This window comes from Pinus tabuliformis, chromosome 7, assembly GCF_031772625.1.
Source record: "Pinus tabuliformis cultivar Carrire ecotype Pingquan chromosome 7, CPIR1, whole genome shotgun sequence".
Taxonomy (NCBI): Eukaryota; Viridiplantae; Streptophyta; class Pinopsida; order Pinales; family Pinaceae; genus Pinus; species Pinus tabuliformis.
This window is the reverse complement of record NC_142293.1, coordinates 880595689-880623126: the sequence shown is the minus strand read 5'-3', so window position 1 is coordinate 880623126 and position 27438 is coordinate 880595689. Positions and strand designations below refer to the sequence as shown.

At 39.4% G+C, this 27438-nt stretch overlaps 1 protein-coding gene across 1 annotated transcript; it reads right to left on the bottom strand.

Moving 5' to 3' along the window:
• Positions 1 to 24957: 24957 nt before the first annotated feature.
• Positions 24958 to 26329, bottom strand: LOC149250420 (uncharacterized). The gene is made up of 2 exons (XM_089453643.1): positions 25476 to 26329; positions 24958 to 25390 (listed from the first exon to the last, which is right to left on the bottom strand). The coding sequence occupies exons 1-2, from the start codon at positions 26327 to 26329 to the stop codon at positions 24958 to 24960; spliced, it is 1287 nt and encodes a 428-aa protein (XP_089309769.1).
• Between the last annotated feature and the right edge of the window lie 1109 nt (positions 26330 to 27438).

The window sequence follows — 27438 nt, the reverse complement described above, 5'->3', positions numbered from 1 at the left end:
TGACTATGAATAGAGTGGTGGGACCCCAGGCAGTGCATGAGATTAACAAGCTGAAATTCCTGTATGCCATCGACTACACAACGTTGACAATCTTCAATTAGGTGGAGGCCATGAAAATCAACATAATACACTAGCTAACCAAAGCTAATGTGGGTAATCTGAAGTAATTTTGCTCCAAATCCGTATTAATGACCTTTTTATTGGAATGAGTGCCACTGTTCCAGTACTAGTTGACTAAGGTAGATCCTCCCATGCCACACAACCCGTGGATGGCCCGCTGGATTCGTTTGACGCCTAGGATCACTGGGGGCAAGCACATGTCGTACAAGCCTACCTTCTTTTCATGGCTACAATGACAAAAGATCATTGTGGAGGACTAGCTATATAGTGGCACCGACTTCCGTGGAGATACGGACATGCCGCTACTAGATGGAGAGGATTTTGATGATGAAGGTAAAAAATAATTTTTTTATTTTTGTGATTTTTTAATTGTTTTTGATATATATGTGTTTATAACATTTCTCTTTGTTAATGAAGATATTGGACCAGATCATCCTGCTAGGATGTCCCCAATAGCCAAGTGCGTCACGCGCCCATTTGATGTTGTCGCTCCTTATCAGGAGGGAAGTGACAACAAGGAGGAGATCGTGACGAACCTTGAGGGGTTGACTCGTGGTATCCCAAAGTATGCTCAGGTGTTGGGCTTGGAATCACCCCACAACATGTTTTTGGGCTCAAAGCCCAAGTTTTGAATAATATTATTGTAAAAACTTCGTGAATTTCCAATGCGGGGTGCGAATTGTATGTTAGAGTCATAGGTCCGTCCGCCCTAAGTTTTGAATGTAGTGTCGACCTAAAAGAAGTTAAGTGAATTCAAGTAGAATTAACAAACGGATGGAGTAAAAATAATAGAGAGCATAGAGCAAGAGTCTAGTGCCTTGGGTTGTAGTAATAGGAAGAGGCTTTGCAGCTGAGTGCACAGAGGCCTAGTAGAGTCCATAGCTGAGTGCGCGGACCCATGCAGCGGAGTGCATAGGGGGAAGTCGAGTCCTTAACCAAGGAAGAAGAATAATAAAGAGACATTTATTTGAATTCTGTGTATCTGTTCTTATTTTATTACATGTTTGATATCAATTGCACTTGTATTGTTTATTTACTATATGTTGTTGTATGAAGGGTGAATATTGGTAAATATAAATGAAAGCATACAGATAAGCTAAGTTAATCAACTAATATCGGGTTACTAGTAAGTATTTGGGTAATAACAATATTTGGGCCCCAAGAAAGGCTGTGCGAAGGCAACATCAATGGCTGCGAAATATTGATAAGTGTGCATAGTGCAGGGTCGAACCGCAGAAAACTAGAAAACATCAGACATCTCGAGGGTGTGGAAACTTGGTTCTAGGACCCTCCCATACTACTCCAGGTGAGACCTTAGTCCACGCCCCACGGACTATTGCCGAAAGGGCTAGTAAACTAGGATTTTTTTGCCTAAATCATCTCCAAACCTGGGTTAGGCCCCTACACGCCAACAAATGGTTCCATTGCCTGTTGGGCATGGAATCCCCCCTGCGACATGTTTTGGGGCTCAAAGCCCAAGTTTTGAATAATATTATTGTAAAAACTCTGCGAATTATGGGCATGGAGCGCGCATTGTATGTTAGATTCATAGGGTTTTTCGCCCTACGTTTTGAATGCAGTGTTGGCCTACCCATGGTCCGTGGACCATGGGATTGTATAAATAGAGTGAGGCTCTAAGTTGTAAAGAAGTTAAGTGAAGTCAAGGAGAATTAACAAATGGATGGAGTAAAAAGAATAGTGATCATAGAGAAAGAGTCTAGTGTCTTGGGTCGTAGTAGTAGGAAGAGGCTCTATAGCTAAGTGTGCAGAGGCCTAGTAGAGTCCACAGCTAAGTGCACAAATCCTTGTAGCTGAGTGTGCAGGGTGGAGTTGAGTCTATAACCAAGGAAGAAGAATAATAAATAGAAGTTTATCTGAATTATGTGTATTTGTTCTTATGTTATTACATGTTTGATATCAATTGCACTTATACTATTTATTTACTGCGCGTTGTTGTATGAAGGGTGAATATTGGTAAATATGAACGAAAGCATATAGATAAGCTAAGTTAATCAACTAATATTGGGTTACTAGTAAGGATTTGGGTAATAACACTATTCAGGCCCTGAGTAGGGCTGTGCGAAGGCAGCATCACTGGTTACGAAATACTGATAAGTGCACATAGCGCAGGGTTGAACCGTGAACCACTAGAAAACATCAGACATCTCGAGGGTGTGGAAACTGGGTTCTACCACCCTCCCATACTACTTCGGGTGAGACCTCAGTCCGCGTTCCACGGACTATTACTAAAAGGGCTAGTAGTACTGGGATTTGTTTGGCTAAATCATCTCCAAACCTGGGTCAGGCCCCTACAAGCCAACAAATGGTTCCATTGCTAGGAGCGGGATCTGCATAAGGGATGTTTGATGTCGTGTCATTGGAATCCGGTAAAGAAGGAAATTGAAGGGTGGTTTGACAGAAATATTCATGAGTTTGCAGTGTAGGAAAACAAGAATCTGTGAGTATCAAAGGAACAATGGTTAGAGTGCTACTTATATATAGAAATCCATCAAATTTTCTTTGCATCCTTTCCCTCTGAGTTGTATGAGTGGATCGCAAAGCTAGTAGACAGTCAGGGAAGGTGTAGGCTCGACAACTGATTGTGTGGACTCTAGAATTAGTGTGCATACTAGAAGCATCAGAAGATAAGATCGCGCGTTCTATGGACCATTGGATCGATCTAATTATAGGGGGTTTATCCATGAGTTTGCGGTAGATATGACCATCAGCTACAACGAGGTGCAACGACGCTTCCTAAAGGGACCGCGAGGTAAGTACATTAAATCATTGAACACTTGGATTAAAATGTTGTTGTATGAAAAGTGGATTATGTGAATAAATTAATGCTTGGGACTACACAAAGTGGGAGGATCTATAGAAAAGAAGGTAACGCAGAAATAGAAAATAATCTCTTGATTTCACTGCGACGGGAAAGTGAAGAAGAGCTAGTGAAAGTTTCTTCGAGAAGTGCGATTAGTTTGATAAGGCAGTGAATTCTGTGCATACCACCCCCACCTACACCACCACCACATTTCAATATGGTGAGTGTGATAAAATTGCTGGTATTAAGAGGAGTAGGGAATGAAGATTCAGACCAATATTGGTTCGTGGTAAGGGCCGTATGGGAAGCGCAAGGATTTGTGGATGATAACATAAAAAAGGAAACATTGGTAAGCACGTTGCATGATCATGCACTAATGTGGTAGATTAAGCACTCTAATGACCACCCAAACATGGGGATCGGAGATATCCAGGGTGCGCTGAACAAAGAATTTAGCAGGCCAAAGTTGGAGACACAATTGATTATCAAATTTAAGGAAATCACGATGCTTCCAGGCAAGACCCCATGGGATCTAGATCAGAGACTAAAGATTATGATCCACGAAACCAACATGACCTTGATGGATGGAGAACACCATGCATGCTTTGTCACATCACTAACGCCGCATTTGAGGACGACACTGTCACAGCAGAAACTATCCACCTAGGCTGAAGCTTTGGAGATTGAAATGAGACTGCACGAGACTCCAATACAAGATCCTAGCCTGGGAGTTCAACAAATCCACGGAGTTCAACAAATCCACGCGCAATTGAAAAATTTGTGTCTGGAAATGTATAGTTTGAAACAAGATAGGACAACTCGCCCAGAAGCACGCAAGGAGGTATGGTGCGTAAAATGCAAAGGCCAGGGCATGACAAGGACCATTGCCTAGTTTTCACGAATTAGTTGGTGGGAGTAGGGCCAATGCCCTTAAGACCAAAGGCACAAGTAGGGTCAAGCGCAGCGCCCGCATTATGGTGCGAGATTTTTCATATAAGAGGAAAACACACTATAGATAACTATCACCTATTACATAAGTATACATAGATGTCCCAGAAATTGTTCTGTAATTTCTGTAAATCGGTAGGCCATGATGAGCACACTTGTAGGAGTTACGAGCTGATGATGGATCAGACCCCTGCCTACAGAGTGCAGACCAAAACACGAGCCCTCGATTCAGATGAAGGGATGGCACGCACTGGATTTCAGGGGCGTGGATGAGGTCGAGGAGGAATGGGACCAGGAAGGGGTCGCAGATAGCTAATTTGTTACAATTGTGGAGGGCCAGGGCATTATGCCCGTGATTGTACAAATTTGATGAGAGAATCATCTTTATATTGTACTCAGTTTGATCATGTGATGGAGGACTGCCGTAGATTGATAGCAAGTTTGTGCGATAAGGGAACACTCCGGCTTCCCACGACTCAGAATTTGCAAATGATGAGGTATGAGCCACGTGAAGAGGAGTTGAATGTAAGCATAGTGCTTCAAAGTGGTATCACGATAGGAGATGACAAAGGTAAGCAACCTGAAGAAGGTGTGTGGGTTCACAAGGCTCCTACAAAGGAACCTAAATTTGATTTGCAACACACAAAGGAGGCATTCATGGAATCTAAGAAGAGCTTCACAGAGGCCTCCACTTCAGGTGGTAAGGATCAATTAGAGCCAGAGATGGATCCTTTAATGCTCACTAACTTTCTAGAGATATGTATGAAACTATTTCATGATAACAAAGTTTTGAAATGGCTGCCGGAACTTGCGTTGGGTCAGGAGAACCTCGCGTAGTCCAAAAACTTGGAAAGCATGCATTGCGATCAAGAAGGGAAATGAGATTAACTGCGCAAATCAAGGAATATGAAATGGATAAAGTAATTCTAGATATAGGATCGAATGCAAATGTGCTGTCAAAGCAAACATGGGAGCGTATGGGTAGGCCCACGTTGCAATGGTACCCTATTCAACTTCTAATGGTGAACCAGCAAAAGATCCTACCGATGGAAAGGCTACAGGGAATCACGGTAGACATCAAAGATGTGAGCACACTTATGGATTTTGAGGTGATAGAGATTGTATATGACATAAATCCCTATCTCGTGCTACTGAGAATAGATTGGGCCATTGATATGAATGAAGTCATAAATTTGAAGAAGCGCAAAACGACTTTTGAAAAAAAGTCACTACGCGTAGTGGTACCATTAGAGCCTGTGGAAGGAGCACACTACACGGATCCAGTGTGTGATGATGAGAATGAGGACAAGCTAGAATATATCTACAAGATAACTGCTCAGGAACAATATTGGGTCAATCCTACAGTGGATGGTAGAATTTCATGGGAGCACGAAAGCACCTGCACATCAGATTTTGATGAGGAAACAGAATGATGGCTGAACCAGTTACACGAGGTAACCACACTCAATTGCAACATGATGGTAAGATCATTGTGTTGCATGACAATCGAGGTAAGAAATCTACCTATGTATGATGGGTTAACAGCGGTGGATGAATTCCTGAACGAGTTTGAAATTGAAGTGCCAGAAAAATAGCGGTTCGATGCTCTGAAATGGGCATTGTGCACACCAGCAAAGTTTTGGAGACTGGCATGAATGATAAAAGATGATGTTCTTACGATTTGGGAAGCCTTAGAGGAGGACGGAAGCCAGGTAGGATGGATGAAACAGCCTACATGCCCACCTTTCTATATGAGTATAGGTGTATGGTAAGCAACCTGCATGAATGCACACCGCTCTCACGATAGGAGACAAGAACAACAAGCAAAAGCAAGCAAGACAAGTGCGCGAACGATGAAGCATGATACAACCTAGCATGCCAAACGTCATACACAAGCCTTTAACAAGGTGTGTGAACTGCTGAACAGGGTCCACCATGTGAAACACATTGACTGGGACCTATGCATGCCAGCGGTTTGATGGGCTTATAGGACCATGCACAAAACTCTAACCACACAAGCGATTCCGACGCTACAGTATGAAGTAGGGGATGTAGCCCCTGTAGAGCATGTGAAGATGAGTCCGCAAATAACAACAACCGTAGATATAATGATCCGTGTTGATTGGAATGAAGGAACCACATAGCTACACGAACTAGGACATCTAATACTTAAGGAATAAATCTGATGGGGAAACTTTAGACTTTGCGAACTTGAAAAAGACTAGGTACAGTTAAGGGAGAAAAGCACTTTAATTGATGCAGAGGTAAAAAAGCTAGAAAATGAAATAAAGGAAGAGTTTCTTGTCGAGAAACTGAGGATGGAAAGATAAGGTATGTACATTCATACTGACAAATTGGAAAGATATCATCGTGAATTGGTTAGTATGCTACCATGGCTGAGACCGCGTCTCGCCAAACGTAATGACCAAGGCATCACGATGCAAATCGTAGAGTGCACGATGCCAATCACTACAAGAGAAGATGGGGATTCTCTGTGAACCAGGATGGTGGGTGAAATGAAGACCCACACGAGTGGTGCACCCACTTGAATAGCTGTAGGAAGGATAGTATTAGCACTCTAGGCAATTGAAAGGGAGCACAGGACTATAAAAAATTCTGCCTAGGGGCTGTGCGATATAAGAGATGCATGTAGGAGCAAGACGTCATAGGGTTCGTGACTGCGCACGGAGGGTTGCACTGCCACGTGGGTTGGCAAGAAAGTGACTGTTGGTGTCACTATTCATGATAGGATGTTTGATTTAAGGCCAAATGGAATGGGCGGCGGGCATTTAAGGTGAGAGTTATGGACAAGATTTTGGAAAATCTGCCACCAAGAAAGCATTAATGGCCCAAAATTGGGGGCAACGGTTGAATTCGAATTTGGAAGGTGCTATAAAACTCACAAGGCTAGCCATTGAACAACACTTTCTCATTTGAGAATTGAGCGCTTGAGCAAAGAACATAGTGTTGAGAGCCGAGTGATAATTGAGTCCCTAAGTTCGTGAAAGATAGAATACAACCTAGAGAGGATGACAACCACTAAGGATGGGTTAGGAATTGAGGAGGTAACTCTTGGCGAGGCTGCGCAGACCCACACGGTGGAAGATGTTCCAGAAGGCGCCATGGTGGTAACAGAAATCCCCAAATCACCACGAACACCAAGGCCCAAGAAAGATAAACAGGCAATGGGGCCAGTACACATGTCCCCAAGGAATCCGCGGCACAAATTATCCATGGAAGAGAAGGGGAAGGCAGTTATGATTGAAACAGATGAGGAGGAGGAAGATTTGCAGGCCCTAACTGTTGGCACAGAAGAAGAAGAAGACGTGGATGAGGACATCCAACTGTTGCGCTCTGTAGAAAAACTGTCGGTGTATGTCCCTCTGCGGAAAGGGAAAACCAAGGTACAAAAGAACCTGGACGAGATGAAAAGCTCGCTCCAGGCCCCGCTCCTCCCTGATGACATTATATTTGAGGGTACACACCTAGGCTACATGCAAACCATGAAATTTGAAGACTATGACCTTGCAAACAATGAGAAGTTTGCGCACTTAGAGACAACAAACCTAATTAAGTAGAATACGGAGGGGGCAATGATAGCATTAGAGCTACGAAAATAGTTGTGCAGTGTGGAAAAGGCCAGGTTGCTGCACTTGTTATGGATACCGCATTTCCACCATGCGCCCATCACCATTTTTGTCATCAGGCAGCTACTATGATTAGTGTATGATGGGTATCTATGGCTGGAGGAGCCTATTCCCATCACGGCAGACCTCGTTCACCAGATTTCTTGGCTTCCTTGTAAAGGAATGGAGCCCATGATGATAGCTAGAAAAAACAGTGATCTAGCCCTCGAAGAGGCCATGAAGGCAAAGTATAAGCTGGAGAAAAAGAAGAGGGGCTACGTCATCTCTAGCATCAAGGATAAAGGGGTGCACATATCCACCCAACTCCTGGTCGGCAAAGTAATGAGAAAATTCCGCGCTGATGAGCTACCGGCACTGGTGGTCACGCTGGCCGAGTAGTGCGTGGAGGGGATTCAGTTCAACTGGGTCGAATTCCTCTGTGAAGAATTTTTGATAAACTGTCATGAAGCCTAGGAGCACGGTAAGACCTTCCACTACGTGTGGTTACTCTTATCCATATTACTGGTAGTAGGAGAACTGCCAGAGGATAGTCAGTTCCCCCACATTGACAAAGAGTTACCAGAAGCTACAAAGTATGCTTCGCTCTGGGCCACCAAGGACGCGAAACGGATTTGTGACATCAAAATTTTCTGGTTGCTCATGGAGGCGAGCATCTAGATGTGGATCAATACGAGTCTGCGCCTATCACCTACAGTGTACAATAGTCTAAACAGTTTTGCAGAGTATAAGGTGATATGCACAACATATACATCAGGGCGCAGAAGGATCCAACGAAGCAGTGGATGAAGCTACCATTCATAGCCACTAACGACACGATCTTTACGGTATTAGAGACATGGCCTCCTGAAGTTGCATGCCCCAGATTTGGAAAAACTAAAAAAGTGGAAGCACAAAAAAAGAAGGATGATGTTAAGCTATGCGTCACTCAGTTAGTATAGAAACAACGGAACGAAAAAGCAGCAGCTAAGGAAAAGGCAGCGCAGGAATCCACGAAATTAGCAGCAGCAACGTAGACAATAGAGGCAGCAACAGCACAGGTAGACGAGGGCCGAGCAACATCCTCAGGATAGGGGGCAGAGGAACCAGATACAACAGAAGGGAGTGTGGATCCGGGGACCAAATCCACTCAGTTAAAACGACCATGCATCACAGAGAAATCGGATCTAAGGAAGAAGGTCAAGGCCTCAAAGATGGCCATTAACCCGATCACCTTAACTGAAGGAGATCTTTATCACATCAGTGAGATGGTCCACAATGTCACCAACAAAGCACTCCAAGAGTTTATGACAGAGCACCAGAATGTGTTGGGGGCCCTCAGGGTGCAGCTGCAGGAGTTACAGGTGTGGGCCCTTCAAGAAGGTACCTTGTCTAGCCATGTTGCAGTAGGTACTTCAGCAACAGAGAAGATGTTGCGAACGAGGATGGCTAACACAATAGTGTTTCCAGAGGGAGCATTAGTAGCCTCAGATGTGATGGACTGAATGACGGTTAGCAGGATGAAAGACCTTGGCCTTAATCTAGCTGCCCTTCCCTGAGAAATGCTCTATCAACTACAGGATGGAATAACAGCAGAGCTGCGCGCTAGGGAGAACTGCATGATCCAAGTTCTTAGTGAACAAAAGATCAATATAGAGCAGCTCAGCTTATAGCATGAAAAGTTGGTGTTTCATAACCAAAGGCTGGTGGAGATGGTATATGATGCTTGCTAACATGTCCCAGAGTTGGCTATAGCAGCAGATCTACCAGTGGATGTATGGATCCACAGTTTGGCCAATGAAGTCCACGACGTAAGAGAAGAGACAACAAGGGTGTAGCTAGAGCTGAATCTCCAGGTCACTGAGCTTTGATTGAAGGCACAGCCTTCCACTCCCCCAAAAATCAAAGAACAGCGTGCAAGAACTATTACAACAAGGTTGGATGAGATTGGAGGTGTAGTGTGTGACTATACCAACATATTGGAACAAGCGCTTGAGGTTGTCACGATGTTATAAGAGGATCCCAACATCCAGCAGCTGGAGATAGAGGCACATGAACTCCAGCAGTAGTATGACAACATCAGAGTAACTGCGCAGACAGTAGTCCTCACTTAGCGCTTGTGAGGATGCAGCAAGCCAAGGCATTAAAGGAGCAAGGTGGACACAACGCGCCATAAGGAAGCAGTTCTCAAAGCACGTGTCCAGCCATGGATTGAAGAAGCCTTGACAATCACGACAAATATTGAAGCAAAGCTCACATAAATTCATGGGATGCATGAACTGATGTAGCACAGCATGCTAGAAACAGAGGGCTTAGAAGAAAGAATGCAGCAGGTACAACAAGTAGCAGCTTAGTGCGCTACAGACATCACGACCATTTAGGACTAGTTGGAGGGACTCTGCACTAGGCTCATCGTGCTGACCAAGTGACTCGAAGATGAGACACTATGTTTGTGTTGGGGGTCTGTTGGCCATGGAATCCCCCCCCAGCATGTTTTGGGGCTCAAAGCCCAAGTTTTGAATAATATTATTGTAAAAACTCCACAAATTACAACCATGGAGCGTGAATTGTATGTTAGAGTCATAGGGATGTCCACCCTAAGTTCTGAATGTAGTGTCGGCCTACCCATGGTCTACAGACCATGTGATTGTATAAATAGAGCGAGGCTCTAAGTTGCAAAGAATTTGAGTGAATTCATGTATACTTAACAAATGGATGGAGTAAAAAGAATAGCAAGCATAGAGCAAGAGTCTAGTATCTTGGGTCGTAGTAATAGGAAAAGGCTCTGCAGCTAAGTAAGAAGAGGCCTAGTAGATTCTGCAGCTGTGTGCGTGGACCGCTACCCCTGAGTGTGCAGGGCAGAGTCGAGTTTGTAACCAAGGAAGAATAATAATAAAGAGAAGTTTATCTAAATTCTGTGTATATGTTCTTATGTTATTACATGTTTGATATCAATTGCACTTATACTGTTTATTTACTGCGCGCTATTGTATGAAGGGTGAATATTGGTAAATATAAACGAAAGCATATAGATAAGCTAAGTTAATCAAATAATATCAGGTTACTAGTAAGGATTTGGGTAATAACACTATTGGGGCCCTGAGTAAGGCTACACGAAGGTAGCATGACCGGCTGCGAAATACTGATAAGTGCATGTAGCACAGGGTCAAACCGCAGGCCATTAGAAAACATCAAACATCTCTAGGGTGTGGAAACCTAGTTCTAGCACCCTCCCATACTACCTCGGGTGAGACCTTAGTCCGCGTTTCGTGGACTATTTCTGAAAGGGCCAATAGCACTGTGATTTGTTTGGCTAAATCATCTCCAAACCTAGGTCAGGCCCTTACAAGCCAACATCAGGTGGGATACATTCCTCACCAGTACTAGAGACATATAGTGGGGGTATCAGATCGGATCTGTTGGTTGTTGATTCATGTTGCATGAGCTGTGTCATGCTATCATGATGACCATGCTGATTAGTTCCTAGTTCCAGCGTTTACATTTTTTGAGGCCTCTGTGTCGCGGATATATGAGGCCTCCGAGCCATCGATGTTATTTTGGATACATATATTATTTTTTGGGGTTGTAATGTATCAAACATTATCACCATATATATATATATATATATATATATATATATATATATATATATATATATATATATATATATATATATATATATATATATATATATATATATATATATATATATATATATATATATATATATATATATATATATCTATATATATATGTTGTATTTCTTGCTTACTATGGTAGAAATGATTTGTGTTATCGTTTCACATGTTTCTTAAATGTCTATCCAACACATAATTAGCTAATGCACCTGTCAATGTATTCATGCATCTAGGAATATGATGATATGTAATGTAATCAAAATGCCTTTCTAGTAGACGAATACAGAGATACATTCTCAATATTTGAGGGTTTCTGACAGAATATTTCCCATTTAGTTAAAGGACAACAAGTTGTGAATCTAGGTTAAGAAACAACTCTCGAATGTGGAGAGCCATGGCTTCTGAAAACAATTCGATGACCACACTGTATTCAACAATGTTGTTAGTTGTGCGACCTAACAAATACCTTGAAAATAAATCAACTCACCATTAGGGTCATAAATAGCCCATGTCGTCGATGATAGGTTTCGAGTACTATGGCAAGTACCATCAACAAAACCTATGTGGGGATTCATAGACATATGCAAAGCAAGGAAAACATAGTAATAGGAAAGTTGTTTGTAAACTAACACACCAAACCACACTCAACAGAAATGAATAACACACTAATGTACACAAGTAACCATGCAAGATGAACTAAGCATAGTACTTCATGAGGTAAAGCCCATTTCAAGGCTTGTCCAGAGGATTTCCTTCATAATAAATATGCTCATAGGCCCCTTTTTGCAAAACACGTTTCACAATGTAGGACCCATGCCACATGGGTTCAAACTTTCCTGTCCCCAGCTTATCATTAGCCTGGTTGTATAGTAAGACCAAATCACCCTTAGAGAACGTAGGAGGGGAGACCAACCGATCAAAATGTGACTTGACCTGTTTATTTTGTGCCTCGATAACCAAAGCAACGAGATGACGTGATCTGAATTTGAAACTACTTGAAATTTGTTTGCAAGGTATTCAATTCAGAATTAAACATGTTTAAAAGATTTCCATGTCTTGCAGAAAGAAAACACATGAAATTTTCAGCTGTTCCTAACCCATTTAAGCATAGCAGAGTTATTTCGTTTTACTTTTTAACACATTAAAATGAATTTGATCTGCAAAATAAATCAACCACAAATGCAAAAGAAGTTGATAAAGCAGTTCACCCCCTCCAGGGCTACGTCTGATGGGTCCAAAGCTCCCAACTGGGCTTGTCCTTGTTTTTATTAAATGCTCAAATTGAAAATATAGATGAATAGAAGAATCTACAGGAGAAATAGATTGTAAAAATGGATTCAGAACACTTGAATCCTTCAGGATTTACTATTGGATCACCTCCAATGGATACCTGCAACCCTATACAGTCTTCACAAAACTGGGCCTTGGTGGCTCCTAGAACTTTCACGGCTCCAAAACCTCTACAAATGACCTTAGATGGCTGTAAGACCCGCACCAATGGCTTCAGAAGGTCGAAAATACCCAAAATAAAATAAAAATTTGTCCAAAACCGACTTTCCTAGCCAAAGTTATGGCCATTTAAAGTTTCTCCAGTTTTTCCCTAGAAAAACTCCAGCTAACTTTAGTTTACTCCAGATAGCTCTGCCAATTATGGCGGGTCCACCAAATTTAGCGCTCCTACCAAAATTACGCCAACTTAACTACAATTACATTTAATGTTTGGTGGTTGCCTCGGATTTCGTGCCAGGCGGAATATTCCTTTTTAATTTTTTTTTGAAAAATTAAAATTTCTAATGTTATGGACAAATTCTTCTTTTTGCCATAACTTCCTCATACGACGACTGTTTTTCAAACCATTTGTGGTGCCGGAATCGGGAAGACGAGCACGTTATAGTAATTCAACTTTGAACTAGTTCTAAGCACTTTAACTTTTGAGCATTTTACGACACTTAGGACATGAGCACCTGATCACGCCTCCCCATTGGGAAGCTTTTGGACCCCAAAAGCCTTCAACTACCTGTTAAAGAGGTGATGGTACAGCTCCCTCACTCTGTCCACCTCCATCCACTTTGCCTTGTTCGGTTTGATGCCTTTGAAACCAAACCGAACATAATCTACACTGCCCCTTCTCGAAGTGTGTGTCCTTCTGTCAAGGATTGTATCTTCTTTCAGCTCATCTAAGAATTCTGGCGAGAAATCTTCTATAGATGGCAGCTGAACAACACTTTCATCATTAGCAATCAAAGGAGGTTCATACAAACGTAAGTTCTCCACATTGACAATAGAATGCATTTGCATGTAGGAAGGCAAATCTAATTGAAAAGCATTATTTCCAACCTTCTTGAGGATTTTGAATGGACCATAATGAATAGGCTTCAACTTTTTACATTCTTCTTGCATCCTTTCCTTACTAATGTACAGCCATACCTCATCTCCTTCTTGAAACTTGTGATCGACTCTATGCGTGTCGTGTCTTTCCTTGTATTTGCCTTGACTCTTCTCAAGCTGTGCTTGAATTTGCTGATGTATTTGCTGAATTCTTTCAATGAATGAATGAGCTTTGTCAATGTCACTATGTCCCTCAATGGCAACATCTTTCTCAAGAATGAAATCAAGAGGTGATTTTGGAAAGTAACCAAAATAAGCTTCAAACAGTGAGGTGTTTGTGGAAGAGTGCTTGGCACGATTGTAAGCATGCTGTATGTAGTGAAAATGTTCATCCCAAAGCTTGGGATGCTTGCTACAATAACCTCTCAAGAGGTGCACAATGGTTCTGTTCACAACTTTGGTTTGTCCATCTGTTTGCGGATGGAAAGCAGTGCTTTTCTTCAAATTTGTGTCCATCATCTCCCATAGGTTGGACCAAAAATTCCCCACAAATCTGGAATCCCTGTCACTAATAATGGAAGTAGGAAAACCAAAGTGAATCCATACATGATGAAAAAATAATTCAACAGTTTGTTCAGCAGTTATAGTTTTCTTACAAGGCATAAGTATACACATTTTGCTGAAACGATCAACTACTACATATAAATAATCATGCTGCTTTCTAGATTTTGGCAAACCTCCTACAAAATCCATAGAGATGCTCTCCCATGGTCTAGAAGGTACCGGCAAAGGAGTATACAAACTAAGCTTCCTATTGCTAGGCTTGCTTGTAGCACATAATGAACAACCTCTTATGAACCTTGAAATAGAATCTACCATGCAAGGCCAATAGCAATACCTCTGTAGATGTGCAACTGTTTTGCTCACACCAAAATGGCCAGCAATAAGAGAAGAATGAGCTTCTCTTATGACATTTATTCTCTCCCCCTGTGGTATACACAACTTGCCCAAATGAAACAGCGAATTGCTATGCATGTGATAGTCATTTTCCTCTACATGATTTCCTTTACTCAAGTTAGCATACACATCTTTAAAGTCATCATCAGATGCATATTGTTCTATGTAACTATCATGTACAATGGAATCATTCTTAAGTAAAGTAACAACACCAATAATAGGCCTTGAAAGCATATCAGCAACCTTATTCAAAGTACCTTTCTTGTACCTTATTACCAAATGGAACTGTTGCAAGAAGCCCATCCATCTGAAGTGTCGTGACTGTTGTAACTTGCTTTGTGATTGCAAGTACTGTAAGGGCTGATGGTCGGTATGTATAACAGTTTCTTTGCCCATCAAATAGTGTTTCCACTTTTTGATGCTTTGTACCAACGCATACAACTCCTTATCATATGTAGGATAATTTACAACAACGCCATTAAAACTTTCAGAATGAAAAGAAATAGGCTTACCATGCTGTAGAAGAACTGCACCCATAGCATAATCACTAGCATTAGTTTGTATCTCAAATGGTTGTCTCAAATGGTAATGCAAGGACTGGAGCTGAACTAATCTTCTCTTTCAAAGATTCGAAAGCTTTTTGCTGCTTGCCTCCCCATTGGAAATCATGCTTCACGCTTGTCACTGTATGCATAGGAGCTGCTATAGAAGAGAAGTTAGAGATAAACTTCCTCCAATATTGAGCTGCACCCAAAAAACTTCTTACCTCTGTTATGGATTTGGGAGTAGGCCACTTCACAATAGCCTCAATCTTAGCAGGATCAATTCTCAAATCACCTCCTCCTACTATGTGTCCCAAATAAACCAAGGAAGTCTTTCCAAATTCACACTTTGACATTTTAAGAAATAACTGATTCTTCGTCAAAACATCAAGTACTTTTCTAACATGCATGACATGATCTTCTCTAGACTTGCTGAAAATTAAGATGTCATCTAAGTAGACAATAACGAAATCATCAAGAAAAGGACGCAAGACATCATCCATTACCCGCATGAAAGTTGCAGGTGCATTGCACAAACCAAACGGCATCACAAGCCACTCAAAGAGTCCTTGTTTGGTTTTAAAGGATGTCTTCCAAATGTCACTTTCTTCAATTCTTACTTGATGATATCCACTGCGCAAGTCTAGCTTAGTGAAATATCGAGCATCTTTCAGCTGGTCTAGCAAATCATCTATCCTTGGGAGTGGGTAACGATTCTTTACCGTTATCTTGTTCAAGGCCCTGAAATCAACACACATACGCCAAGTGCCATCTTTCTTTGGAATCAATACAATCAGTGACCCACATGGCGAAGTACTTAGCCTTATGAAATGCTTGTCCAACAAGTCCTTGATTTGCTTCTTTATTTCAGCATTCTCCATAATAGACATGCGGTACATGCCTATGTTTGGAAGAGGACAATCTGGATGCAAATGGATATCATGCTGAATCTCCCTCTTAGGAGGCAAACCTGTTGGCTCCTGAAACATCTCATGATATGCATCAACTACATCATACAGATTTGATTTAAGTTTTGGATCACAATTGTCAAATGACTCATGATTCACACCAACCTTGGGCTTAATCATAAGAAGAACAAAATTCTTACTTGAATTGACCAGCCATTTTACCTGTCCTGCATTCACCACTACAACAAAACCAGCGATTTGCGCCAGATTTAGCGCCAGATTTTAGTGCATTTTTTTTGTAATTGTGATGAGCAACCTGGCGCTAAATCTGGCTCTATTGTACAATTTTTAAAGCGTCCTTTTTTGCACCTGATTTTGCATCCTTTTTCACGCTATATTTTGCATCATTTTTTACACCAAACTATGCATCATTTTTTGCGTCAAATTTTGAACCAAGATTTGCATCTTATTTTATGACAGGTTTTGCTTCTAGTTTTGTGTCATTTTTTGCATCTATTTTTCATTCTCTTTTTCTTCCTATTTTGTGTCATTCTTTGCTTCCATTTTTGCACCATCATTTGCATCAAGTTTACACTGTATTTTGAATCCAATTTAACGTCTTTTTATGCATCCATTTTGTGTCAGTTTTTGCATCTAGTCTTACGCCAGGTTTTGTATCTAGTCTTACACTAGTTTTTGCTTCTATTTTTGCACCAACTTTGGTGCCTATCTTTGCACCATGTGTTGAATTTGATTTAGCACCAAATTTTGCATCCATTTTTGTGCCCATTTTTGCATCTTTTTTTGGACCATTTTTTACATCCACATTTACGTTTGATTTGTCTCCATTTTTCCCATCTCATTTTGCACCATATTTTGCGTCATTTGTTTCATCCAATTTTTCATCATTTTTAACACCATCTCTTGCATCTAATGTTACATCATTTTGAGCATCCAAATTTGCATTTATATTTGCATCTTATGTTGAGTCATGTGTTGTGTCCACCTTTGCATCTTATTTTGTGTCTAATGGTACATTCAATTTAGAGCCATTTTTTACGTCTACTTTTGTATTTGTTTTTGCACCAAGTTTTGCATCCAACTTTAAGCTATTTTATGCCCCTTTTTGCACCATTTTTTGTGTCTACTTGTGTCCAATGTTGCACCATTATTTACACCGACTTTTTCATCCAATTTTGCATTTTTTTGGTGTCTAGTTTTACATCGTTTTCACCATCCAAATTTGCATCTTTTTTGCCTCATTTTGTGTCCACATTTGCATATAATTTTGTGTCTGAGTTCGAGCCTAAATTTGCATGTGATTAGGAATCATTTTTTACATCCAATATGGCATCCTTGGTTTCACCTTTTTTCAGCCCCATTTTGCATCTTGTTTTATGTCTTTCTTACATCTTTTTTTTTTTTTCATTTTTTGCACCCAAGTTTGCATCCCAAATTTACACCATTATTTGCATCATCATTTGGCATATTAATTTGTAACATTTTTTTCTTCTTTTTAATGCTCAACTTTGCATCTTATTTTACATCTAGTTGTTGTCTTTTTTTGCATCTAATTTGGTGCCCATTTATGTGTTCTTGTTATTGCGCAATTTGATATCCTTTTGTATGCCATGTTTTGTTCCCTTCTTTGTGTCAACTATTGCACAATTTTTCACTTCTAATTTAAAACACTTTGTATGTCAATTGTTTGCATTTTGTATTAATTCCTAGTTTAACATCCAATTTTACTTTCAATTTTGCATCCATGGTTACATCCGCATTTGACTTCTTATATAGAGTATATTTTTCTTTACATATATGACCCCCTTTATAGATTCATAGTGAAATATATGATAGTTTCTAAATATCATTAAAGCAGATATCACAATTCAAAATCATTTGTAAAGAAATTTAAGAGAAATTGACAAGATCCATCCAAAAAAATAACAATGTTTCATTAACAATTTTCAAAACATGTATAAAATAGCAACATAATACTAATAAAATCAGTATTATTTTTAATCAAAACAAGTAAAATTCAAATATGATTAACAAATCAAAATATTTCATGAATATCGTTATTCTACGATAAATTAACAACATACATAAATCAAACTCATCGTATGATTGCAAAATCAAAATGTCTTATTGATATAGGGTAAATTCACAACACCCATCTAAACATAACAATGTCATTCTACACAATAATTTCTTCATAAAAAACAATGCATGTGCATGCCTAGCTACCACCACCAAGATCATCCTCATGATCATCTTGACCATCCTCATTACTTTGATCCACATCATCACCAACACCGCAACTATCATCATCATCTCCTCCTTCACCACCATCATCGTCATCCTCATCCTCATCATCTCCTGATATATGTTGAACATAATTTGGATCATCGTCTTGGCAATCATTACCTATAGCATTCTAACAAAAAAAATCAATATTACATGTTAGTATTAATTACATAACACAACGCATGTTTTTGTTATACAATGTTAACCATAAAATGAGGTAAGATATACTAGCATTTGCACCAGATGTTGCAAAGGAAACGCCGTAAGGCATAAATTGAAAAATACAAATACAACAAAAGAATACTCTGATAAAGAATAAAAATATATTGAATGCTCAAATCAATGCCCCATTAACTGGAAGCATTTAGTAGACATATCTAATGCAGAGACAAGCAAAAATATATAATTCTTCAAATTCTAGATGGATGCAATCACTTAGTAATGCCATGTTGAGAACCTTCCTCTACTTGTAATATCCTCTATCAGGGGCAACCTTCACGCCTCTACCTTATATCAACACTGACGAAGTTAGCAATCCCATTGGCCCATCCTATTTATCTGTCAAGTTTGAAGCATAAGGCAAGTGACTGGACACTGGTATTATACAATAAGCTGAAACCTAAACTGAACTTCCCCCATGGGCATGACGGACAAGAGATGGGGCTTTTCTTAAATAGAAGAGATAGGGAAATCTTTACATCCCTACCTCATCAACACTGATGAAGTTAGCAATCCCATTGGCCTATCCTATTTACCTGTCAAGTTTGAAACATACGGCAAGACACTGGACACTGGCCAATGTTATCAGATATCCCTCTATCAAAGCAACATTCTAATGGCCCCTGCTACAATTATACAATATCTAGAGAGCATCATTAGAAACATCCTTTGGAGAGATAAAAATGAAAACAAGTGGCCTCTACTCCATTGGAAATGGGTGGCATTTCTTAAATAAGGTATGAGGGACAGAATGCAAGATCTTTTTAGCAAGGTCCCCTATACGAAAATCTATTGATACTATTGATGGAAACACACTTTGGAATAAATCAATTAGAAGTATCTGGTGTGAGGCAAAAAATAGAAGAGATAATCAAGAAAATATGTATGCCTAAAGGTTGTATAATCTACAACGATGTGCTTCAAAGTAAAATTTTATCTAAGGTAGACACAGAAGTTTCAATTCATACAAAATTAACTATCAAATTGTTTTGTTTAGACTCTTAGAGCTAACTTTAAGTTTTAACAGCAGAAGATCAGACAGACCAGTAGTTTAGGAACTCTGCACTCCTCACCATTTTTGTATACTTATGGAGAAATTATAGATTTGTCAGATGGATGAAGATGTTTCTGAAAGCATCATTTTGCAAACATGCAAATTCTCCTCTGCGTAAACAAATAAAAGCTGAAAAAAGAGAAGAAACCAAAAAAGGGGTAGAAGTATAGGCCAACCCAATGTGAAATTTCAATATAACCTTCTCTAACCTTGTCTAATTTCTAAACAACACATTTAACTAGTCATTGATGTCATGTTTCCTCTTTGATGCTTTACATCAAATTAACTTCATCTAACCCCCAGCAAGGTAGATGTGCCCACCACACCACTTCATGAGAATGTGTACACAGTTGTACGTCCCTTCATTATCTCAGATGATGCTTTTACTCTCCACCAAACTCCTTGCATGAGAAAAGCAATCTTTGCAAGGTCTCAGTTCAGATTTGGGAAGCTTTGCAAAGGCACATTGTGTTGTTTCATGATGGTAAATGTTATTCATGAATGGCAATTTCTATCTGATTATGTTGAATCCAGGGCATCCTCTGTTATTCCTTGCTGCTTTATGGTTTTTCTGGTTTTGTTTATGGTGGTGTGAGGCTTTGTCGAGGTGTGGTGTGAGAGAGGGACCAGACCATCTTGGGCTACCCTCCTCTTGGGATCAGCTCCTACTCAGGTCTCTTTATTTTCTTCCTCTCGTCAAGTCCTTACTCCTCAGTTGGCCGGGGCACGCACTTCTGAGGTGGATTCTATCTGCAGCAGGGCCTCCTCAGGGCATACATAACCCCGAAAGCTCATCAATTGCCGTGTGAGTTGGAACTAGCATTTGAGGGTGGGAAAATGGCAATGGAAATTTGAGAGGTATCACTGCTTCATTGCTGAAAGGTCATCTATCAAGAGTAGATGTACCAGTCCCATTACAACTAGACAGCTGCAGGGAAGGGTACTCCTTTCCAAAAATGACACTAAAAACAAAATTCTGATGATGATGAACATGATGTAGTTGGAATTTAAAGCCATGGACAAGCATTTGACAAGGATAAAAGCAGTCTTACTTCATGGCAAAGGCCCAACTCATCTAGACAGTCCAGGTGATCAAGCACCCATAGATGTGGAGGTTTCCACCTCCTAGTCTCCTCATGAAAATTTATGTTTTCTATCTTTACTATTATAGTAGGATTATGTGTTATATTTTGTGGCTGTTAAGCCAAGGCACTGTAGGCTTTTTTAGAACTCAGTATATTTTTTTAAAATGTATATTTTTGGACATCAGACCTCCTGTATTTCCAATGGTCCGGTTTCCCTAGTGGCAGACCAGAGGCATACAGAAGGTTGGATCATATGTGATCATCAACAGTTAATAAAAGGCCTTTAAATTACCTCCCCACCCCCTCCCAAAAATAAAAAATAAAAATCATCTATAAAGTTTAAAAACTCAATTATTGAGAAGATTTTTCGGCATAAATCACATCATAAATCATTTGTCGATGCGTTCCAAACCAACAAGTGTGGTTCATCGTCAGGACAAGTTGAAGATCCAGACCATGGCAGATTATTTTCCAACTAGCAAAATTAAATCACAACTAGGTTATTATCTAGCTAAGATTAATCAGAAATCAATTTTTTAAAAGTATGTTCTTATCAAGCCCAAATTTAATCAAACTTCAATTATACCCTGAAGATGAGCTCTGCAGTGTGGTCAAAAAATTGAGGAATAATCTACTCCAACACAGCTCTCCTCTTGAATAAAATAATGTCCAGCTACCTGAGCTTTAAAGTCATTCTAACCTTTTGTATGGAAGATTTATAGAATTCATTTCCATTTTAGTTATAGAAAATCCCAATAAAGATAGTGATTGATTTCATGTTTGTACATATGTAATGAACACTTAGCACAATAGTATAGCTCAGTTTGCCCAACTTAGCACAATAGTATAGCTCAGTTTTCCCAACCCTAGCACAATAGTATAGCTCAGTTTGCCCAACTTAGCACAATAGTATAGCTCAGTTTGCCCAACCCTTTCTACAGAAGGCATAATACCCAGGGAGGTTACAGGATCTATTCCCAAGTAGTTCTGACCAGTTACCAGCTGGTATTTCAACTAGAAGTCAATTCCATTCCTCACCCAGAAAAAAAAATGCAGGGAAAGGAGGGAGAAAGGGGGATTCCATCACTATGACAATGTACCAACTTCCTCACTTGGAACAGTTAATATGTGGGCAAGTTAAGGGAACATCTTTCTCTGGGAAAATTAATATAAACAATTACTGATGCAGTTACCTCCTTATAATGGCATAAATAAAAATTTTGTTGAATTAATGTTTGTAAGGAATTATCTTTGTAAGGTTCCAATTTTGATGTACGGGCAGAATAAATTATAAACCTATCCATCAACCAAATGAGTCTTGCAAAAAGAAAGAGATAAAGAGAAACTATTCACAAAACTTACCTTTAGCATTTGATGGCCTCCACTATCACTGGTGCTGAAAAGTTGCAACATCGGTGTTTCTTTTTGTGAAGGAGAGTGAGTAATTTCACTGCCTTTCTCAAAATTTGATAAATCACCCTCCTAGTCCTGTAGTAGTCACAAAGAAACATCTTAATATAATGAGGCATTTTCCAAACAAAACCTTTTTAAAAATGGTGCATTGGATAAGGTAGCCTACGTGAGAACACTGTATAGGTCATAGAGGGAAGACCTGTAGCTGCTCTCGGATGGCAGGCACAACCTTATGCAAACTGTCAAAACAGCATGGCGCACTTCCTGACTTCACATCATTGTATGTCGAATCTATGCTTCGAATAAGACACAGTAGCTCTTTTGAAGATACCAAAACACTTAATACCTACAGATGAAAACAAAATATTACATTAGAATACAACAGACTTTAACAAATTATAAAACCGGTTTTCTGGAAAAGCAAAGAATAGAGGTAACACTGCAAAGGACACGTTCAGAAAAAGATGTTATTGCCATTACATATCTCAGTTCTAATGATACAATGAAATACGCATGGAAATTCAACTGTGAATAACCACAGTCCACCCTTTTGAATCCCATTTGATATACTTGTCATAAAATACATTAACAAACAAAATTATACATGTACTATGAACTCCAATATAAACTGACATAAATCTCAGCCAAATACCAAACCTGTTGAAAATTAAAGTGATCATGAATATACAACGAAAATGCATGAATGTAAATTGGATTTCAAGTATTGTTTCTATCTGGATAAAAGAAACAAATTAGAAATAATAACCACCAACTGCTACCGTTATCAAAGAAGTGAACTTGTTAGAAGATCAAGCTAAAACAGTGAAATATTGAAATCTAGGAACATTTTCAATAAGACATTAAAAAACAATCATCAAACTTGGCAGGAAACGCAAGATTTCAGGCAAGACCACTGCCCACCCAACCATGATCCACCTAAGTAACATTGAGTTGCACTCACTTCTTATGTGACTTGAGAATGGATTACGAATGCCGACTATTGGCATATCAACATTATCCAAACAGTTATAGGGAAAGATTTGAGAAACTTAGGACTTCAATTTTCTTTGAAAGCAACAGACTTACTACACACATTCAGGACATTTTTTGGTCAGAAAATCATTATGATTTACCAGCATGGATCCATCTTAAGCACGGATTCACATAAGTTGATATTCACATAAGTTATTGATATAGATCTTCAAGTCTTACTACACACATTCAGGACATTTTTTGGTCAGAAAAGCATTATGATTTACCAGCATGGATCCATCTTAAGCACGGATTCACATAAGTTGATATTCACACAAGTTATTAATACAGATCTTCAAGTAATTTATTTATATAAAGTGTTAACTTATTTTTTGAAAAGTATAAGGTTTAAACATCTTACTCGCATAATTTTTTTTACTTCTAATTACTTTACATGAAATTATATTATAGGTCAAATGGATAACTAATTAAACATGTATAGCATATTCTTTTTTTCCTTTTTATTATAGCCAACATTACTTTTCTATTTATAGAATATTTTATTTTTATTTTAAGAGGGACACATGTCAACTCTAGAGTCCAAGTTGAGCACAGACATACTTACACATCACGTTCACACTGGGCTGTAAAATGAGCCTCCTAGCCCAATTATACTATAAAGACAGCAAACATGATCACTCCCAATTTGTGTTGAGAACCCTTGACAGTGCATAAGAATATACCAAAAAACATTTTCTTCAAAATTGCATAGTCAAACCAGGTTTGGGTTGGGATCACAAGTTTGTCCATATCCATTCAATATCTATGCCCATTATACAAAGTTAGCGAAGTACCTATCAGATGTAAAATGCAAAACTCAATCCTTCTTTGCAGAACTCGTCCAAAACATGAAGCATATAAATTGCTCGCTGAATTATCAAATAGAAGTAACTTCAGTGCAATGACATCAGGCTGAATTTACCCATTGTTTCTCGAGCAATAGACATGATAATTTATGGAAATGACCCTCCACAAAAAACTGTAAATAGATGGTGTGCTTAGCTATTTGATTGGAAATCTTGTCTACAACTATTTAAACTACAATGAATTTGTCAACATAAAATAATAAGTTGGATAGGTATTTTTCAGACACAAAGCATTTGAGATCCAAAAAATAGACGCTAATCTAAATGTCTCTAATTTAAACCACAGACAATTATTTGTTTGTTGAATTAACAACCAAATTAAGTTTCAATAACACGACGTAATTTTCACATACAAAGCATTTGAGTGCAAAATAAGAAAGATAGTTTAAACGCCTATAAAATAAACCAAGGACATTTTTTGTCTGTTAAACTAATAAACAATTATATCAAATTCAAGCCTACATTTACATGCATGAAGACTGCTCATAACTTAATCTATCAGGAATGGATCATTTGTTGTTAATGTTGAATTTTTCTGTTAATATAGCACTGACAACAAGGCAAATTCAATATTTAAAAGGCAGCAATCTACATTCGGATTTGGACAACACTTTTTCTCCTTTCCTGCTACGTGATTATTCCCATGCAAGAGGAAGTTCCAACTAATTGATTTTCACACTTCCAAAAGTAAATTCCTCATGTCTGAATTTTCTAGATACAAAACCTAGGTATAATAATCCTAATTGTTGATCCTACCTTGAAATAAGTACATTTAATCAACCATTGGATCTTGCTTTAAATAAACATGGGGTCTTGCTTGAAGTGTCAAAGTTTATTCATCTATTCCTTGCTATTATCAATAAGACATAATAGAATAAAGGAAAGAGTAATGCACCTTGTGAGTCATCTGAAGAACTGCCTTGGTATTGATGTGCATGAACTTGTGGGCAAATACAAGAAACTGAACAACAAGAGAGCTACAAAAAGGATAATTAGCCAGAACATAGTTTTTCCAATGATCATTATATCTATAACAACTTTCTTTCGTGCTCCTTTTTACTAATGATCCCACAGAATCAGTACCAGTCTTTTGCTTTTAAAGCAAGCTACCTGAAAGTGGAGACAATCGTTGATCCCTATCCCTAAGCATCTTATTCTCTGCCTCCAAATATTGATCCTCTTCAAGAGCGGGCATCATTTCGCCTTCTTCACCAATATTCCAAGGCTGTAAATAATCCAACCATAGATCAATAATGTGTGTAGCCTTCTTCAAACAAGCACCTACTGGCCAATAACTGAAAGCTCGTAATATAAACACGTACAAAGGCCTCTGTAACAGAAGGGACCATGTAGCAGGCACAACCAAACTACTCCGTGGCAAGGAAAATGACCTCAATCTCAAGGTATCCATTTGTGATGCAGCTCTCCATCCAGAATTCAACTCTTCTTGAGGACAACACAAAGTACTGCTTACATAATTGACCAGTGTTTTCACAGCCTCTGTGATTTCTACACTGGGGAGACCATACCTATGAAATCGATTATTAACAGGTAACAAAATACCAAAAGACTGGCAAACCCGTGAAGGTAAGGGCGAAAAATCCATTCACTAACCAAAACTGTACAAAGGTATGAACAACAAACTCGGCGCGAGAAAATATCGATGGATTCTCCTCGAAAAAATGATGTACAGACACACTGGGAGCACAAAAATCAGATATAGGAACAAATTTGTGTAGATACAAATTCAGAAGATGCAAATAAGGGCTAGAATTGAACTTCACAGGCCTTCCATTGTCATGGCTACCGTGCAAACTATGCAGAGAAGACGCCCATTTCTCGAAACGAGACCGGGAAGCCTTCTTAAACCCCAATTTCATTTCATCCGAATCCGAACGATGCATAATATCATTATCTTTGCATACAGCGTAATAAGCAAACCAAAACATAAAATACTCAAATGCATTCAACTGCACCTGAAATCCTCCTCCATGGCCGTCCTCCTTCAATCGGTCTTTAAATAAAGCAGGGCAGACTTCAGATAAGATATACAAACCCCTCTTCGACTGAAGCATGTGACGAATCCACGCCGGAAGGCGCTCGGATGGAAACACATAGCGAACCACATTTTCCTCGTCTGCGGCAAAGATTGACAAAAACAAAGCTCCAGACGGCGAGAGAAGATTTATGACCGCATTCGCGGAATGCTCAGAGGTCTGCGCGATCCATCCACCAATGCCAGACGGCTGTAAGACCTCCTCGAAGCCGGAGATCTTGCGGAGCAAAACGGGGAAGCATGTTATGTAAAAATGCCTGGTCTGATCCCAGCTGTGCCTATCGATGAAGGATTCCACGACCCGGCATGAATTCAAAATATCAGACGATGATGAGGAAGCATTCAATAACAGTGAACTTAATTCTTGGGCTTCGAAAGAGAAATCTGTCGAAGGTGAAGAAGACACAACCATTGCACCTCAATTTTACAGTCTCTCTACTGATCCGGTCGGAGGCTTAAATCTCGAGATAAACCCCTTGAATCTTCCTGAACCCTCATGCAGAACTACTAAACCCTACACTACATCGGATCGCAGCACTCACTGATCTAGTATTATAGGCATTCGAAGGTGGGGATACTCTTCTCTTTATTTCAAAATATTTGCATCGCCTTAAGTAGCTTTTCAACTTTTGCCATTTCCCTTGAAAGACGTTAGTGTGGGGTGGGGAAATTATGTTGTTTTTGAGGAGTTTTTTGGTTTGTGGGGACAGGGCCACTCTTTATGTGACCATCCGGGCAAGCGAGGCGGTAATCTTAAGTTCTTGTAGGGATATCTTATCTCTTATGGATTAATATGATTATTGGTACTCTCTTATGAATTACTTACATTAGTGATAAGGATAGGGGATTAAAAATTTAAATATAATAATAAATTATATAAAAATAAATAAAAATTTGATGGGGTGTTGAGATGTGTGTTAGGTTACTGAGCGGATTTGTTATTCCGTTGTCACCCCAAACATTAAAGAGAGGGATAGTGTCGCCCACATTTAATGATAATGCACTGTTTTAATTTGGAAATCTTTGAAACTTCCTCAATTTCCTACAATTGTTGGGGTCAAATTGATGATATTTGGTGTCAATGTCATGTTGTCGGGTTATCTATGGGATATTTCCTCTGCGGCTTCTATAGTAGTTCCTTAAGCAACGTGGAAGGTCCAAGTTGTTCTTCCATGTTGGTTTGGCCTTCCATCCTTCACTCCATTTCATGAGCTAGACTATCTACATTTTCCAAGTATTGGCAAGGTTGCATGTGGCCCGCATACCCACTGGTGGGAGTACCTGCACTTAAACTCTTCTAGGTTTATGGGAGCTCAACTCCAACAAGTATACTAGTATTGTCTTTGCTCTTAATTTTTTCCACTGGGTCAGCTACTTTATATTACTTTGGTTTGCTTGGTTTAGGATTCTTTCGGGAAGGTTCAACGTGTTATCTAGGGGTGAGGTAGCCTTGTCCTCCTCCTGCCTACGACAATCTTCCTCACATTGTGTCTTGGTTTTACCATTCCTTTGCAACTCCTT